The 16517-nt window shown below is 43.0% G+C and overlaps 1 protein-coding gene across 11 annotated transcripts in view; it reads left to right on the top strand.

Moving 5' to 3' along the window:
• The first annotated feature begins 8147 nt into the window (after nucleotides 1-8147).
• USP40 (ubiquitin specific peptidase 40) overlaps nucleotides 8148-16517 on the top strand; it is an 83936-nt gene continuing 75566 nt past the window's right edge. For 9 of the 11 annotated variants that reach the window (XR_008716102.1, XR_008716103.1, XM_055586501.1 and 6 more), the window contains exons 1-4: nucleotides 8199-8299; nucleotides 9404-9613; nucleotides 12695-12762; nucleotides 13901-14014. Coding sequence is in view for 9 of the 11 variants with exons in the window: in XM_055586501.1 (XP_055442476.1) it covers nucleotides 9418-9613; nucleotides 12695-12762; nucleotides 13901-14014 (378 nt within the window). In the remaining 2 variants the exon portion in view is untranslated. Of the gene's footprint in view, nucleotides 8300-9398; nucleotides 9614-11764; nucleotides 11989-12694; nucleotides 12763-13900; nucleotides 14015-16517 lie in introns of those variants that run through there. The other 2 variants (XM_055586503.1, XM_055586499.1) reach the window with 2 other exon arrangements.

The following is a 16517-nucleotide window of genomic DNA, read 5'->3' as shown; positions in this document are numbered from 1 at the left end:
TGATTGCTCACAGCCTCCCAACTGTGAGAGGCACGAGATGCTTTAAACCTTCTAAAAACAGGTTCCTTAGAAAAGTTAGAAAGCTATTAGTGTAAGTATAATGGGCTGATTAGAAATTGTATTGGTGAAGGGTTTTTTCATTTGTTGAGCCAATGTTTGTTGCTAAGTCTCCATATCCCCTGCCCTTACACACATTGATGAATATATAGAAGAAATAAGTATTAACCTTTGATATAAATCACGTTAGACCTTAGGCTAAGTAAATTCTTTCCTTAACTAAAACCCACTACACCCTCACCTTATAGGAATGTAACTTTATTTGGGTGGCATCTGTTTTAAGAATAATCACCCCTGGAGAAATAAGTGTCCTGGTTGACTGACCGCTGTCACAAGGAGAGGGTCATAAATTGTCAGCAGGCCCCCTGGCCAGAAGATGATGTAACACCCCTAAGACCTCTGTATACATTTGTATGAAGCACCTGACTTTGATAAAAGTCAGGACTGCTGACCCCGCGTGACTTTTGCATAACATCTCAGTGTATAAAAGTAGACCATGGAAAATAAAGAATTGGGATCAGTTCCTCAAAAGACTGGTCTCCCCATATCTCTCTCTCACTCTGGCTGAGTCTCCATCTGGAGTGTGGAACCTACCATGCTTACTAATTATGCCTGGGCTTCTAAGATCCGACCGGGGAGGCCTCAGTGTCTCCTCTCCTTCGGGAGAACGGAAGGACGCCTGCGGCCTACGTAAGTGGTGCAAACTTCTTGTCTTGAAGTTTTATTGGTCTCCCGCGTAAACCAAGCTACTCAGCCTCTTTTCTCCACTGAATTTTCCTACTGAGCTATCCTTATTCTATTACTCTTTATATCCTTAATTAACGTTTAATTAAGCAGTTGTTTCCTGACCCTCGCCTACGCCGTCTCTCCTTCGAATACCCTGGATCAGCTGGGGCTGGACCCCGGCATTTGGGCATCTTGAAAACCCTTCTGGCTGAGGAGAAACTACCCACCCCCCCATGGGCTGGTCAATTCTCAGACAGCATAAGGCCCAGCTGGGAGCATGCCTTTGATATGCAGAAACAAACCAATCCAGAGCCATAAGTGGCAACATTCCCCTGCCTTCACCATTCTAGAAACAGGGACCAGGCAACCAGAGACCACCCTTATAACATAGAGCCTATAAAAATCATTCAGATTTGCCAGTCCTAATCTGTTTGCCCTTCCCTGTCTTGTCTTTCCACAAAAACTCCAGTAATGGCCATGGCCTCCTGACCAAACCTGGTGCTTCTCCATATGGCCCTGCATGGGGTGCCATGGCCTTGTCTCTAGGACCTAAGTGTAATAAACTTTGTTTGCCTGAGCCTCTCCTGTATGCCTGCTACTGGTGGCGGTGGTGGGTTTAGTCCCTAAGTCACATCTGACTCTTTTGCAACCCCACAGACTGTAGCCCTAGATTCCTCAAATTCTGAGTGCCACGTTTGTGCACTTTATCATGGGCTAATTTACCTCAATAAGGCTGTTAGGCATTAAGAAATTAACATGAATAGAAGCTCTACGCTCCTATTCTAGTATTCCAAAATAGTCTTGTCCTCCCTACTTGGAGCCCACCGTGGGCAAAGTTTGACTGTGTTGCAGAGTCTGCTGCATGGTCTATAGATGGTTGAAGACAGTGACTCTTAAACAACTTGGGTCAGGACCCCCATCGATATTTTACATAAACACTGCAACTCAGAACAGAAGTCCCCAGTTACTTGTGGGTTTGCTGAAAATACTACACGGGAAATTCCCGAAATAAACAATTTCTAAGTTTTCAATTGTGCACCAATCTGAGCAGTGTGATGAAATCTTGTACCATCCCACTCTGTTCTGCCGGGGGGTAAATCATCTGGTCAGAGAATCCATGCTGTACACACGTGTATACACTACCTGCCTATCAGTCACCTAGCAGCCAGTTTGGGTTATCAGATACACCATTGTTGTTCTGCAGTGTTTATTTTCAAATAACCCTTATGTAATAATGGCTCCAAAGTGCAAGAATAGTGATGCTGACCATTTGGATATTCTCTAACTGTGCCTCATTTATAAATAAACTTTATCATAGATACATAGATACATACACAGAGGAGAGAACATCGTTCAGGGTTCCGTGCTATCCACAGCGTTAGGAATCCACTGGGGATCTTGGAACGTATACTCCCCAGATAAGGGAGAACCTGCTTATTTAACTTATATGCAGAGTTCATCATAAGAAACGCTGGGCTGGAGGAAGCACAAGCTGGAATCAAGATTGCTGGGAGAAATATCAATAACCTCAGATATGCAGATAATACCACCCTTATGGCAGAAAGCAAAGAACTAAAGAGCCTCTTGATGAAAGTGAAAGAGGAGAGTGAAAAAGTTGGCTTAAAGCCCAACATTCAGAAAACTAAGATCATAGCATCTGGTCCCATCACTTCATGGCAAATAGATGGGGAAACAGTGGAAACAGTGGCTGACTTTATTTTTGGTGGCTCCCAAATCACTGCAGATGGTGACTGCAGCCATGAAATTAAAAGACGCTTACTCCTTGGAAGGAAAGTTATGACCAACCTAGACAGCATATTCAAAAGCAGACACATTACTTTGTCCACAAAGGTCCTTCTAGTTGAGGCTATGGTTTTTCCAGTGGTCATGTATGGATGTGAGAGTTGAACTATAAAGAAAGATGAGCACCAAAGCATTGATGCTTTTGAACTGTGGTGTTGGAGAAGACTCTTGAGAGTCCCTTGGACTGCAAGGAGATCCAACTAATCCATCCTAAAGGAAATCAGTCCTGGGTGTTCATTGGTAGGACTGATGTTGAAACTGAAATTCCAATATTTTGGCCACCTGATGTGAAGAGCTGACTCATTTGAAAAGCCCCTGATGCTGGGAAAGATTGCAGGTGGGAGGAGAAGGGGACAACGGAGGATGAGATGGTTGGATGGCATCACCGACTCAATGGACATGGGTTTGGGGGACTCCGGGAGATGGTAATGGACAGGGAGGCCTGGCACGCTGCAGTTCATGGGGTCACAAAGAGTCGGACACTACTGAGTGACTGAACCAAACTGACTACACAATGGTGCATCTATGTTTCAGAAACAAAAGTTCAACATAACAACCTTTACTCTTACTACTCTGATTTTTTTTATTCAATCCAATCCTATCTCTTCTACATTTCTCTTTTTAAACATTCATTAATATATGGCTGCAAGTGGACTTTCTCTGGTTGCGGCAGGTGGGGGTTACTCTTCATTGCCATGCGTGGGCTTCTCACTGAGGTGGCTTCTCTTGTTGCGGAGAACAGGCTCCAGGTGCACAGACCGCACTAGACGTGGCTTGCAGGCAGGTTCTGTAGCTGTGGCTCCCAGGATTAACTGCTCCAGCTGCTCCGGGGCATGTGGAATCTTTCTGGACCAGGGATCAAACCCACGTTGTCTGCACTGGCATTCAGATTCTTGACCACTGGATCACCAGGGGAGTCCTTTCTCTCTCTTTAAATGCTGATCACAACCCCCTCTGAATAGATTTTATAACTCACTAATAAGACATAAGCTTCAGTATGAAAGATTCTGGCTTATAGTATTGGATATAGATCAATATAGTAAATATATTAAGTAGCACAACATATACAGGGAAACAAAGAATACTGATAAATAAAACTGCAAGTTTTTCAGGCCAGGGTCCTGGTTTTTTCCCTCCCTTCAACCATTTGTGGCAAAAATCCCAAAGAATGTGCAAAAGTAACCATGAGCCTCAGAATAGTTGGCCCCCAAAAATGAACGCTTTCATAAGTGAGTCCCCAGACATCTGTGGGATCTCTGGAGGACTTCTGGCTGGGGTGGGCCTCGGGGTGTGATGTCTGCATCAGCAGGCCCTGCTCACGATGCCCATGGGCAGCACCAAGGGGAAAGTGGATAGCAGAAGAGAAACTTCCACCAGGCCCAGAATCAGGAACCTTAGAGCTAGAGTTTTGAGGTCAGCTAACCTTTCAAATTGTGGTGCTGGAGAAAACTCTTGAGAGTCCCTTGGACTGCCAGGAGATCAAACCAGTCAATCCTAAATAAAGGAAATCAACCCTGAATACTCATTGGAAGCTCCTATACTGAGGCTACACGATGGGAAAAGCCAACTCATTGGAAAAGACCCTGATGCTGGGAAAGATTGAAGGCAAAAGGAGAAGGGGGTGACAGAGAATGAGATGGCATCACCGACTCAATGGACAGGAGTTTGAGCAAACTCCAGGAGATAGTGAAGGAGAAGGAAGCCTGGTGTGCTGCAGTCCAGGGAGTCACACAGAGTCAGACACGACTTCGCAACTGAACACACACAACACAACCTGGTGGGCCCCAATCCATGGACTAAAAACTCCTCACCTTCTCTCACCCGGGTCCCTCCCTCAACTGACTGAGGGGGAAACACAGTGGTTTAGCGCCTCAGGAACTGTGCCCTGCCATGAGCAATCTGAGGGATCATATATTAATAGAATGTTGCATTCTTCTTCCTCTTGCATTGTCTCAAAAACAGTCATAACTACTGTCAGGTAGCCTGGTAATTGGGTCTGTTTGTTTCTGGTTTATTGCACTGCGACCTCCTTTCTGAAATGCAAAAAGCTACCAATGGTGGTCTGAAGAGAGCATAGTGAAGGACAAGATGTATTTAGCATGGAGTAAGAGGGTAGTAAGTGCAGGATGTAGTTTTGAGGAAAGCAAATTAGTTACCGATTATAAATTAGGAACACAAAGTAAAAACTAGGAATAATCAGGTCTGCTCAAGGTTCTTTTAGTCTTCTTTGTTCTCAAGAAAGGGAAAGAAAAAAAGAAAAATTCATTACTCTTTTTTTCCTTTTCACTGCTATAGGATCAGTGGTTAAGAGCACAGCTCCTAGAGCCAGATCAACAGGGTTCAAGTCTTGGTTTGAGACTTACTTGCTGTGTCACTTTGCAGAAACTATTTACCTCTCAGTACCTCAGTTTCCTTATCCATAAAATGGGAATGACATCACTACCCATCTCATGGGAGAGTTATGAGAATTAAATGAGATAGTGTTTGGAAACCCTCTGCACCTGCCTGGAACAGAATAAATGCTCTCACTTTTAAAAAGCATCATTAATCTTCCTTGAGCAGCACTTTACCTGCTAAAAACACTTGGGTGAAACTTTTATGGCCCAGAGTCTAGTCAACGGCTTTAAAAATCCAACTTCAATTCTCTGTTGAGCAAATAAAAGATTTAAATTTTCACCATAAACTAAAAAGCCACATTGTTGTTCAGTCGCTAAGTCATGTCTGACTCTTTGTGACCCTATGGACTGCAGCATGCCAGGCTTCCATGTCCTTCACTATCTCCCAGAGCTTGCTCAAACTCATGTCCATTGAATCGGTGATGGTATCCAACCATCTCATCCTCTGTTGTCCCATTCTCCTCCTGCCTTCAATCTTTCCCAGCATCAGGGTCTTTTTCAATGAATTGCCTCTTCGCATCAGGTGGCCAAAGTATTGGAGCTTCAGCTTCAGCATCAGTCCTTCCAATGAATATTCAGGGTTGATTTCCTTTAGGATTGAGTGGTTTGATCTCCATATGTTAGTGTTATTAATGAAAATGCAACTAATATTTTTAGTGTGGACTGCTGCAGGGGCTACAGGGCAGACAGGGTTCAATCTCTGTCTTGGAGATACTGACAAAAAGAGCGTATCTGACTTTGTCAGAGACATGGGTTACAAGAGAGGAGCATATCATCCTAAAGCCTGAATGAAAGGGAAGGTCATACCTTGTTTAGAGAGCTCTGAAAATTTTAAGATGGAAATTTCAGATGGATGATTTAGAGTTTGAGATGGACTTATAATGAAGGAGGGATTTCCCAGTAGCTCAGCTGATAAAGAATCCGCCTGCAATGAGGAAGATCTGGTTTCGATCTCTTGGTTGGGAAGATCCCCTGGAGAAGAGAAAGGCTACCCACTCCAGTATTCTGGCCTGGAGAATTCCACAGACTGTATAGTCCCTGGGGTCGCAACAAGTCAGACACAACTGAGTGACTTTCACTTTCACTTTATAATGAATGGAGTGACAAGGATCTGGGAGGGTGGATGTCCCTTTCAGTGAGGACACAATTCAGGTCACAGGAGCAGAAAGGCATATGGCATATTTGGGAGCACTTTAACTGGAGAATAGTTGAGTCATAAGAAATACAGTATGAAGAGTGTTTGGACCATGGAGGAGTTTCTGCAGTAGATACCAAGGAATCACCAAAGCCTCTTTGGTAAAGAAACATAAGCTTGGGGTGAGCTTCTGACGATCTCATAGTGACACGCAGGATGGGCTGGATAAAGCAGCAGTCCACCCTAAAAGGCTGTCATCCTCAAGTGGATGAGACTTAATGAGAAAGGATCTGACAGGAAGAGAGGGAACCATGGAACAAGCATTGCCCAGGCAATACTCTGAGTCACAAATGATTTGCTTCGTGCGGAAAAGATGAAATTTCAAATACAGCTCCAAGACCTGGAAATGACAGTGGTGTTAATAAACCATTCATTCATTTAACACATATCTATTAAGATCATATACTGAGCCAGTCACTGTTGAGATGGCAGGGATAGAGCTGGGCACAAGGGTGAGCTTGTATCCTCAGGAGCTAATCTTCCAGGGCTCATTCTTGACCTGAGAATGGAAATTTGAGGAATATTTACTCAAATTTGAGGAAGAGGGAAATGAAGTACAGAAGGCAAAGAAGAAACGATCAAAAGGCAGTAAGGGAAATGGCAGAATAGAGTGCCTCAGAGCCAGGGAGGAGAGTCACGAAGAGGAGGCTGCCAAGAGAAATGAGACTTGAGAACCAGCAATTCCCACTGTGGTTTCCTGGGCTAGACCTTCAGCCTGCTAGCTGGTTCTCTGCCTCCAGTGCTTTCCCTCTTGACAATCCTGAACATGGCAACCACGGAAATGTCCCTCCTGTGTTCCAAACACAAATCCCTCAGGCTGGCATTCACTTCAACTCCTGCCTTGTGACTTTGTCTATCACTATTGCTGTTCTCAATCTCCGAAACCTTTAGCTTAAGTCAAAATGATTTTCTCCCCGTCTGCCTCATTTGTTCTTGGATGGAAGCTGGATCGGACAGGAGATGCCAAAAGAGCCAAAAAAACCCCCACAAAACTATGAAAATAGCCCACCATACATGCTCAAGCGGGCAAAAGAGCATGATTTTGAGGTATTTTTAGTGTACCTTTGGGTATGAGGGTCTTCCCTGGTGGCTCAGACAGTAAAGAATCTGCCCACAGTGCTGGAGACCCGGGTTCCATCCCTGGGTTGGGAAGATCCTCTGGAGAGGGGAATGGCAACCCAGTCCAGTATTCTTGCCTGGAGAATCCTATGGACAGAGGAGCCTAGAGAGCTGCAGTCAATACGCAAATAGGGTCCGACACAAAAGTTGGACACGACGAAGCGACTAACACTTTCCTCTTTCCTTTCTTGGATATGAGAGTTGGTGCAGACAAAACAAATACTGAGGACGTTATAAAGGATCAAAGTTATGTGGAACACTTTTCACTGGAGATACACTTGTAAAATGTCTTTGAAAGTACACTGCACCCTTGAAGCTCTACACAAATATTTCCAAGGTTGAAGTAACCTAGCATTAGCCAAGCCAAAAGACAAGCGATCTTTGTATTCTCTAACTAATATGACTTGCTGCTGCTGCTGCTGCTAAGTCGCTTCAGTCGTGTCCGACTCTGTGCGACCCCATAGACGGCAGCCCACCAGGCTTCCCGTCCCTGGGATTCTCCAGGCAAGAACACTGGAGTGGGTTGCCATTTCCTTCTCCAATGCGTGAAAGGGAAAAGTGAAAGTGAAGCGACCCCATGGTCTGCAGCCTACCAGGCTCCTCTGTCCATGGGATTTTCCAGGCAAGAGTACTGGAGTGGGGTGCCATTGCCTTCTCCAATATGAGTTACGAACAGCAATAAATATAAAACTTTTAAAAAGCGAATGAATGAGTGGCCGCCTGATCTAGCGAACCCGCGAAACCGCCAGTAGACTAAAAGCGAACACCGTCCATCGTACCAGAAGGCCTAAATCTCGGAGCAAAAGGACTACATTACCCACGAGATCCTGCGCGGCGGGCCAGAGGTCCTGCAGGGCATCCTGGGAGAAGTAGTCCCCGCGTTCCATAAATTGCTCACGCACGGGGCGGCGGGAGAACTGCATACGCCATCATGGTGGTGCCCCGTTGCCGCGCGTTGTTTCGCTTCGAGTTTTGTCCGGGGCGGGGGTCTGGGCTTTAGGCTGTAAGTGGGGTCGGCGGCCGGGGGTCTCGGGAGGGACGAGGCGGGCGTAGGGACTGTGTGGGCGGCACGGCCTGAGGAGGGCGAGGCGAGAGGGTGCTCGGGCCGGCCCCGAGATGCGGTGTCCTCCTGGCGTGGGGAGCTGCGGTTCCGCGCCGCGGGCACCTCTTCCGTCTCGCGCCCGTAGGCTCCGCGGTTGCTTGGAAGGACTTGAGGGCCTGGCCTCGGCCTTGGCGTGGGGGAGACCGGAATCCAGGCCACGCGCTCGAGGCCACACTTTCACGTTCCATTATTTTTGTGCTTTTTTTCTGAGGAACGGATTGACAAGAAAAATAATTTTACTTCAGCGTTTCCTGTCACTTTGGGCTAGGCCCTTTGCGTTTCTCATCTTCCAAGGAACCCTTTTCCACACTCGATGTGAGTGAGACCTTGAGCGGATGCTTGACGCCCCAGGAGCTAATATCGAGATCACTGGATAAATATTGTGAGCCTTTGAGGCCCGACGACTTAAATGGCACTTTTCCCCCCCTCCAGTGAAACTCCGGGCTGTCCAGCTTTGGGGCCGGTATTAAATTCCTGTAGGGATTAATTTGTTCTGTTTTAACTTTTTTAGCTGTCCCAATCTGGTACAAGGAGTGTGAGAAGCAGAGATTTGGGGAAGTGATTCACGGTCCCCAGGCTCTTGTCAACGCTCAAAATCTAGGATTGACTTTGCCACCTCAGCGGATTAGGTGTATTGATGGGTTTTTTGTTTGTTTGTTTGTTTTTTCACTAGTGATATCAGTATGCCTTAAAAAAAAAAAAAAAAAGCCGTCATTTATTGTTGGCTAAACCCTATAGACTAAATGCCTTTCTTTCATTATTTGATTTTTTTTTAATGCCCCTGCATGACAGTTGTTATCCCATTTTTACATGGAACGCAGGTTAAGGAACTCGCCCAAGGTCACACAGGTAGTGTGGAACTGGGATGAAAAAAATTCAGGTCTTGCTGCCTCCAAAGCCCAGACTTCTTAAGGAGCAACTTAAAATCTCCCAAGGGGTAGATATGGGGAAATTCTGTTTTAAAAATAAAGACATTTATATAACGTCATATTTTTTTAAGGGTAGTATTTAGTTTCACAATGTTTGGGGACCTATTTGAAGAAGATTATTCCAGTGTGTCAAATAATAATGGAAAAGGGAAGAGATTAAAGACCAATGCTTTGGAGCCACCTGCTCCTAGAGAATTCACCAATTTAAGTGGAATCAGAAATCAGGGTGGAACCTGTTACCTCAATTCCCTTCTTCAGACTCTTCATTTCACACCTGAATTCAGAGGTATGATATGTTACATGCATTTGGCTAGTAATATGTACCCTCATCTCTATATGTAATTAATCATGCAGAATCACAAGTAGATGAATTATTTTAAATGTGTATTCCACAGTATGTGTTCATTGTTCCTATGAGGGACATAAATTGGTAATTCTCTGCAGAGAAATGTGAAGCTTAGATTATGAATATTTTCTGTATGATCACAGTAATGTTCAGTAACAAACTAAAAAGCAATGTATTTCTTCTGTAACTCCTTCCTGTAATTTAGAATATGGGGCTTCCCTGGTGGCTCAGTCGTAGAGAATCTGCCTCCCAGTGCACGAGATGCAGGTTTGATCCCTAGCTGGGGAAGATCCCCTAGAGAAGGAAGTGGCAACTCATTCCAGACTTTTGCTCAGAAGTCCCATGGACAGAGGAGCCTGAAGGGCTACAGCCCATGGGGTGGCAAGAGGGTTGGACCCGACTTAGAGACTAAATAGCATAATTTAAAATACAACGTAAAGACAATTTTGTCATGAGGGCCAATCTTCATTATTGTTTCAGTATTTGTATTTTTTTATCTTCTCAAAGTAATAAACACTTAAACCAGAGTTACTCAATGCACTTATATGCTTCTCTTTGGAGTGGGGAGGTGTTGTCATATTAATTCATACAAACTACAGTCATTTATCTGCAATTCTGAAATCCAGAAAATTCTAACAACGTGATCTAATAATATGAACCTGTTTGGCCTCAGACTTTGACCTGATGTGAAACTGTTTCTAGTCTTAATTATCTCACGTGGGTCATACATTTTTTACAGGAATATTAAGGTTAATATTGGTTAATAGATACTATTAGTCCCACACCCTCCTGGGGATGTAATGTTAACATATATAACCCTTTTTTCATAGTAACTTTCTAAAATCTGGAAATTATGAATTCCAGAGATACAGGGTGTTAGATAACAGACTATGTGCAAGGAATAGAAACCCAGTCAAAATAGTTCAATTAACAGATTTGCTTTAAGAATCTAGGGGGAATCTCCTAGAAACCACCTACAGGAAGCTACCTTACCTCCTTGGACCCTTGATTCCTTGCCCCTGGTTTTCTCCACGTTTGTCCCCAGATCCCTTTGCCAACTAGCTTCCTCTGCAGCAATGTCAGTCTTAACGTTCTTCTACCTTCACATTGCCTTGGAGGGTCTCCAACTACAAAGCTCCTGTAGCTCAGCTCCTCACATGTCTCCCTATTCTGAGGATAGACATCTTGGCTTTTATTCACTGTCTCACCCCCTTCCTACCACTACCAAATGTAGCAAAGTTTTGTGATGTTTTTTGTTGTTTCTAAGCTTACAAAGACTTCCTGCCTTCAGAGATTTGGTGTGAAATTATCATCAACCCCTTCCTAGGCCCTTCTAATGGTTTGAATTGAATTTGGGATTTAAGAGTGTTGCATCTCATCTTGGACTCCATCCACTCCATCAGAATATCCTCCCCCCCACCCCAATGCATTCAGTAATTCCACCATTAAAAGTTTGCAAGATGAATAAGCAGATTCTTAAGGAGGTTAAATCTTTCCTAAGTTTTAGTATAATTGAAATTAAAAGCAACTTGAAGTAGAAAATTAGCCTTTAAAGGAGACTATGTAATTGAGTAACTTTGCTGTACTGCAGAAACTAACACAACATTGTTATATAGTTGTATATAAATCAACTATACTCAATAAAAAATATAAAAATAAAAAATATTTTTATAAATAATCCAAAAAGCCTGAGAAAGGTGGTTGTTTTGGAAGGCAGGCTGGTCGCTGAGAGTACCGCTAAGCAAGGATAGGACTGAAAACCCCAGGCCCTCCTCTAGCAAAGCAGGTGGTTGGCCAAGCCCATGGGTTGACACGTTAGTGTGACTTGTGCACTTGTAAGGCTTAGCATGAATCCTGATGCTCATTGATGGGGAAGTGTAATTTGGAAAAGGGTAAGGACTGACAGAATGAAGGGAAACTTTGGAATCCTTTTTAAAGAAGCAGAACTAGCTTTGGTTCCCCTGTACTCCCAGGTCAGTGTAGCTGGGAATAGTAGGAGATGATTGTAAAAGTCTCTATGGTTTTTATGATTTAACCTTTGTATATACAACCTTCATGTTTTTTTTTTTCCAATTCCTGCTGGGAACTCAGGAAGAATGTAACAGTAATCACTAAGGCAGTAGTGGTTTTCAGTGCAAGACAATATCTGTTCCATCCCTTCTCCCTCAAGTATATCAGAGTCTCCCAGTAGGAGTTCCTGTCTGAATACAGACTTCCCAACGATTCAAATGTGCCCCATTGGATGGCATTCCTAGACACTGAATTAAAAGAAAATGCTGGAGACCAGCAGTGGGTTACCAACTTTTCTTTTCCAGGTAAGCTCACTGCCATCTGCTATTACCCCTGATGCAGAAAAGATATTTTCTTACCAAAAAAGAGAAAGGCATAATCTCAGAGTTAAAGGTGCTCCTTCTTATGAAGGAGTGGTTGGCAGTCTCACCTGTGGCTTGTAAGTGTTGTAATCCTATTAAATATTTCCTAATTCTACTCATGTGGCCTTTGGAACCCATTGCCATAGGCAGTCGGAAGCCACCAAAGATTTATGGTGTTGCAGGGTTTTTAATTGTATGATTTTCCCTTTACAGCTCTCTCATATTGAAACCTTAGCTTCCACTTTATAGTCTGTGGTTAAAAGTAATGTTGTTGCTGTTGTTTAGTCACTAAGTCCTGTCCGACTCCTTCACAGCCCCATGGACTGTAGCCCACAGGCTTCTCTGTCCATGGGATTTCCCAGGCAAGAATACTGTAGTGGGTTGCCGTTTCCTTCTCCAGGGAATCTTCCTGACCCAGGGATCAAACCTGCATTGGCAGGCAGATTCTTTACCACTGAGCCACCAGGGAAGCCTCAAAATAAAGCTACCAGAAAGCAAAATGTGTGGTGTAGGAATATAAATATTGTCATAATCGTATTTCTGAATCTTTAGCTGATTTTTACTTAACTGGTTGCCTTGGCTTTCAAAAGCAGTTTTCAAAAAATGAAATAATGTCATTTACATCTCTTGATTCTACTTTTTTGTTTAGAAGCTTTATTCTCTCTTGGCCCGGAAGAGCTTGGTTCGTTAGAGGACAAGGATAAACCTGATGCAAAGGTATTAAATCCATGATTTACAGGGGATTTTTGAAATATTAAGGAGATGGTTTAAGGAAAGAATTAAGTTCCTTATTCATAGAAATAAGTAATTTTATTAATTACCAAATTATACTCTTTATTTTAGAAAGCACTTTGCCCTCTACCTTACTGGTAAGGGAATTTCCCTTCTAGAGAATTGCTTTCCAATTGTAATGCTGCTACTGTTTTATAGACAGCCTCACTCTCCCCTGAGGAGATATTTGCAAATCATCCACACCAAAAACCAAAAACCACTACCAAAAAACCCACTTAATGCACTTACATGTAGCAAGAACAAAAATAGAGACCATTATTCTCTCAGTCTGGTATTCTGGAGATAAACTGAGGAATTGGCTTACTATAAGTGCATATCTAATCATGTTCCTCCCTTGCTTAAATATCATTCAGAAATTTATCACCCCCAGACTACACTCTGTACTTATCTTAGTAAGAGTTTCATGATCAGCCCAGTGTCTCTCAAACTCCATGTATGGCAAAGAGCCTGGTTTTTTGTTTTGTTTTGTTTTTTTCTCAATCTGTTGCAGATCAGACTTTTGTTATAAAGAAATGTTATGACAATGCAAAATTGCCATAAAGTGTCTGGCATATTCTCACTTTAGATATTTAAGTCCAGTCTTCAGAGCAGGCTCTGAGCAGCATTCTCAGTGACCCAGCCCACACCACAGGAGCAGAACAGGTGTGGTGCCGGCAGGAAGAAAGCAAAGGCAGGGTGTAGCCGGCCCTGTGAGATTTTTGCGGCTGGGAAGTTTTCCATAGGGAGTATGTCTGTATCTGAGCAGTTTTGGAAAAAGGATGAAATTGTTGGAGACTTAAGTTCCTGTCAGTCTGATTAATTGGGTGGTTTATTAGGGCCGGTTTGGGTTTTAATATTAATCTGTACTATGCCAAGGTAGAGAGCTCCAGGTAGCTAAGAATTGTATTGAATTAGAATTTTCAAAGAAAAATAAATGTGTTCATCATTCACAGTATTCGTAAATTTTCTCCTGAGTGAACTAAATCGACTAGGAGATAGGGGAACACTAGTACACAGTTCTTTTAAAAATGCCCAGCCAACAGTTAAAAGATTTCATCCAGGAGCGCGTTTGTTTCTCATTCAGGTCCGAATCATACCTTTGCAGTTACAGCGGTTGTTTGCACAGCTTCTCCTCTTAGACCAGGAAGCTGCATCCACAGCCGACCTCACTGACAGCTTTGGGTGGACCAGTGATGAGGTACGAAGGTCAGCTTTCCAGGGAAATATTACCAGCAATAAAGAGTGAACACTGGCTTCATGTTATCTAGCTTCCTTTAATTTTATCTTATGGTCTCAGGATATTGTTTAAATATTTACTTCTAATACTACACAATTACAAGCCAGAAATACATTTTAGACATTTGCTGTTACTCAGGATTTTATGAATGGATGTCATTTGGGATTGGGGAAAGGGGTTGTGGATACAGGGGAAAATGTTTATAAGAGCTGGTTTTTATCATTTCTACCCTTTGTACAGTGTAGTTGAGATGTGATACCTGTTATGTTAATGGAAAATTGCCATTTTTATAGAAAACCACTTACCAACTTAAAAAGCTGACTGGCAATTAATATATCTGCCTTTATGTGTTTAAATCTGGATATTCCAATTTTGAACATTTTCTTCAAGCAAAACAGTGAAATCATTCTTGGCAGGTCTTTTAATTTTCGCTGTCCTGCCTTTCTCCTGACTCACTTCATTTTCTTCCTGTATCCTACTGTGTGTGTGGCCTTCCTCCTGGTTTTTTTTTTTGCTTGCACTCCTAAAGCGTATTTCACTATATGCAAACACTAAACCTGTGCAGCACTACGTGAAGATGCACACTGTCAATACTGATGAGCTGTTAGCTGTACAAAGTCAAAATCAGGTCTTCACTTTTTTATGAAATAGATGTATTTTTGCAGAGACGAAGGTATGGGAGACCACCACAGAATTTAAAGAGGCAATGATCAGGATAAGGTTATGTTGCCTTCAGAAATAAACTGTGGACTCTTGTCTTCTAACCAGTAACACTAATTAACTGGACGATGCTATGAGGTTGAAAAAGTCAGGTTTGGGCTTGGAAGTAAAATAGGGTATAATATATTCCCTGAAGAGTGTATGTTACGTTTCTGGTGTAGGGCAGGTGCTTAGGGTGAATTCCTTTTTCTTTCCTTGTTTTAAAGGTATTGTCTTAAATTATTGAGATATAATTCACATACCCTAAGATTCACTCTTTGAAAGGGTACAAGTTCAATGGTTTTTTAGTATATTCAGAGTTGTACAAGCATCACAAGGGTTGTACAATGGTCACTACAGTCAACTTTAGGACATTTTTTCACTACCACCAAAATAAACCACGTACCCATTAGCAATTCCTCCCCAGCCCTGCGTGCCCTTTCCCTGAGTCCCTGGCCACCGTTTTTCTCCTCTGTCTCTGTGGATTTGCCTCTTCTGGACACTTCACAGAAATAGTTTCATATAATATGTGAACTTTTGTAGCTAACATCTTTCATGTAAAGTTTTCAAAATTTATTCACGTTGTAGTATGTTTCAGCACTTCATTCCTTTTTATTACCAGATAATATTCTATCGGATGGATATGCCTCTGTGTTTTGGCTTCTTTTAACCTAGTCATCAGTTGATGGATTTCTCTCTGCTTAGATAAAGAGCTTCCTCTTGTTGCCTTCATCCTTCTTAAAGATGTGAAAACCTGATTGATTGATTTCTAAATAAAATCTTGTAGGAAACCCTCTCAGACTGACCTGCAGTGGTAGAGAGGTCTTGGAGACACCTTTGCCAAACTTAGGATTGTTCAGAAACAGAGCTTGAAACTTCCGCAAACTTTCTGTCCCATCAGAACCAGTGATATTGGAGAAATTTATATCACCTAGTATCTTGTGTGTCAGAAACTGAGAAAAAGATCTTAGGTCCCACATCTTTTTCCAGCTTTCATCCCTTTATCAGCTTCTCTTCCCATGAAATGTACCTTCAAAATCATCTTCTCAGCCCACTCCTCTGCACCCTCCATTTGCTCCTCTCCCTCCTTTCTACCCTTCCAGTCACAGTCACTCACGGCGTCCACGTGCCAAGTCCAGGAGACACTGCTCCACTCCCTGCAGCCCTCAGTAATGGTGCTCACCACCCTTGCTGATGTTCCTGGTCCTTCCTTGGGCTCCTGTGCTGGTTCTTGTGTTCGCCACTCCTATATGTTGGTGTGCCCCTTGACTTTGGATTTATAAATGGTTCTCGTCCTCTTCACACACAGTTTCATACAATGATTTCTCGGTGGCTTTCAAATTAATCTGCAGGTTAAGGCAAATTCCATCAGAATTTTTCTCCAGGCAGTGTGTTAGTCTTGCTTTGTTGGTCCACATGTCAAAGCAGTAAGCTCTAGTTCTTCTCAAACGCTGATAATTCAGTGTTTACCTGTCCCTCTGATCTGTGATTTCTCTGTGCACACGCTGCCTGACTGTTCTCTGCCTGTTCTGTTCCTTCCTCTCCTCTCCTCTCCTCTCCTCTGGCACAGCCATGTATGTGGTTTCCTGCCAAACAAATGCACTTTCCTGTTCTCGGGTGACTTGAGTTACATGTACACACTGAACACCATCTGTTTGTTTTTTCATTTTGTAGTAAAAGTGAGATTAGGTGGTGATCTCTTAGCCTGCTCTCAGCTCATTTAGCTTAGTCATCCTTACATTTGATGGAGGCTTGCCTTTGGATT

This window comes from Bubalus kerabau, chromosome 6 (genome assembly GCF_029407905.1).
Source record: "Bubalus kerabau isolate K-KA32 ecotype Philippines breed swamp buffalo chromosome 6, PCC_UOA_SB_1v2, whole genome shotgun sequence".
NCBI classification, from domain to species: domain Eukaryota; kingdom Metazoa; phylum Chordata; class Mammalia; order Artiodactyla; family Bovidae; genus Bubalus; species Bubalus kerabau.
The sequence above is the reverse complement of the archived record's forward strand: the minus strand, read 5'-3'. Positions and strand labels throughout refer to the sequence as shown.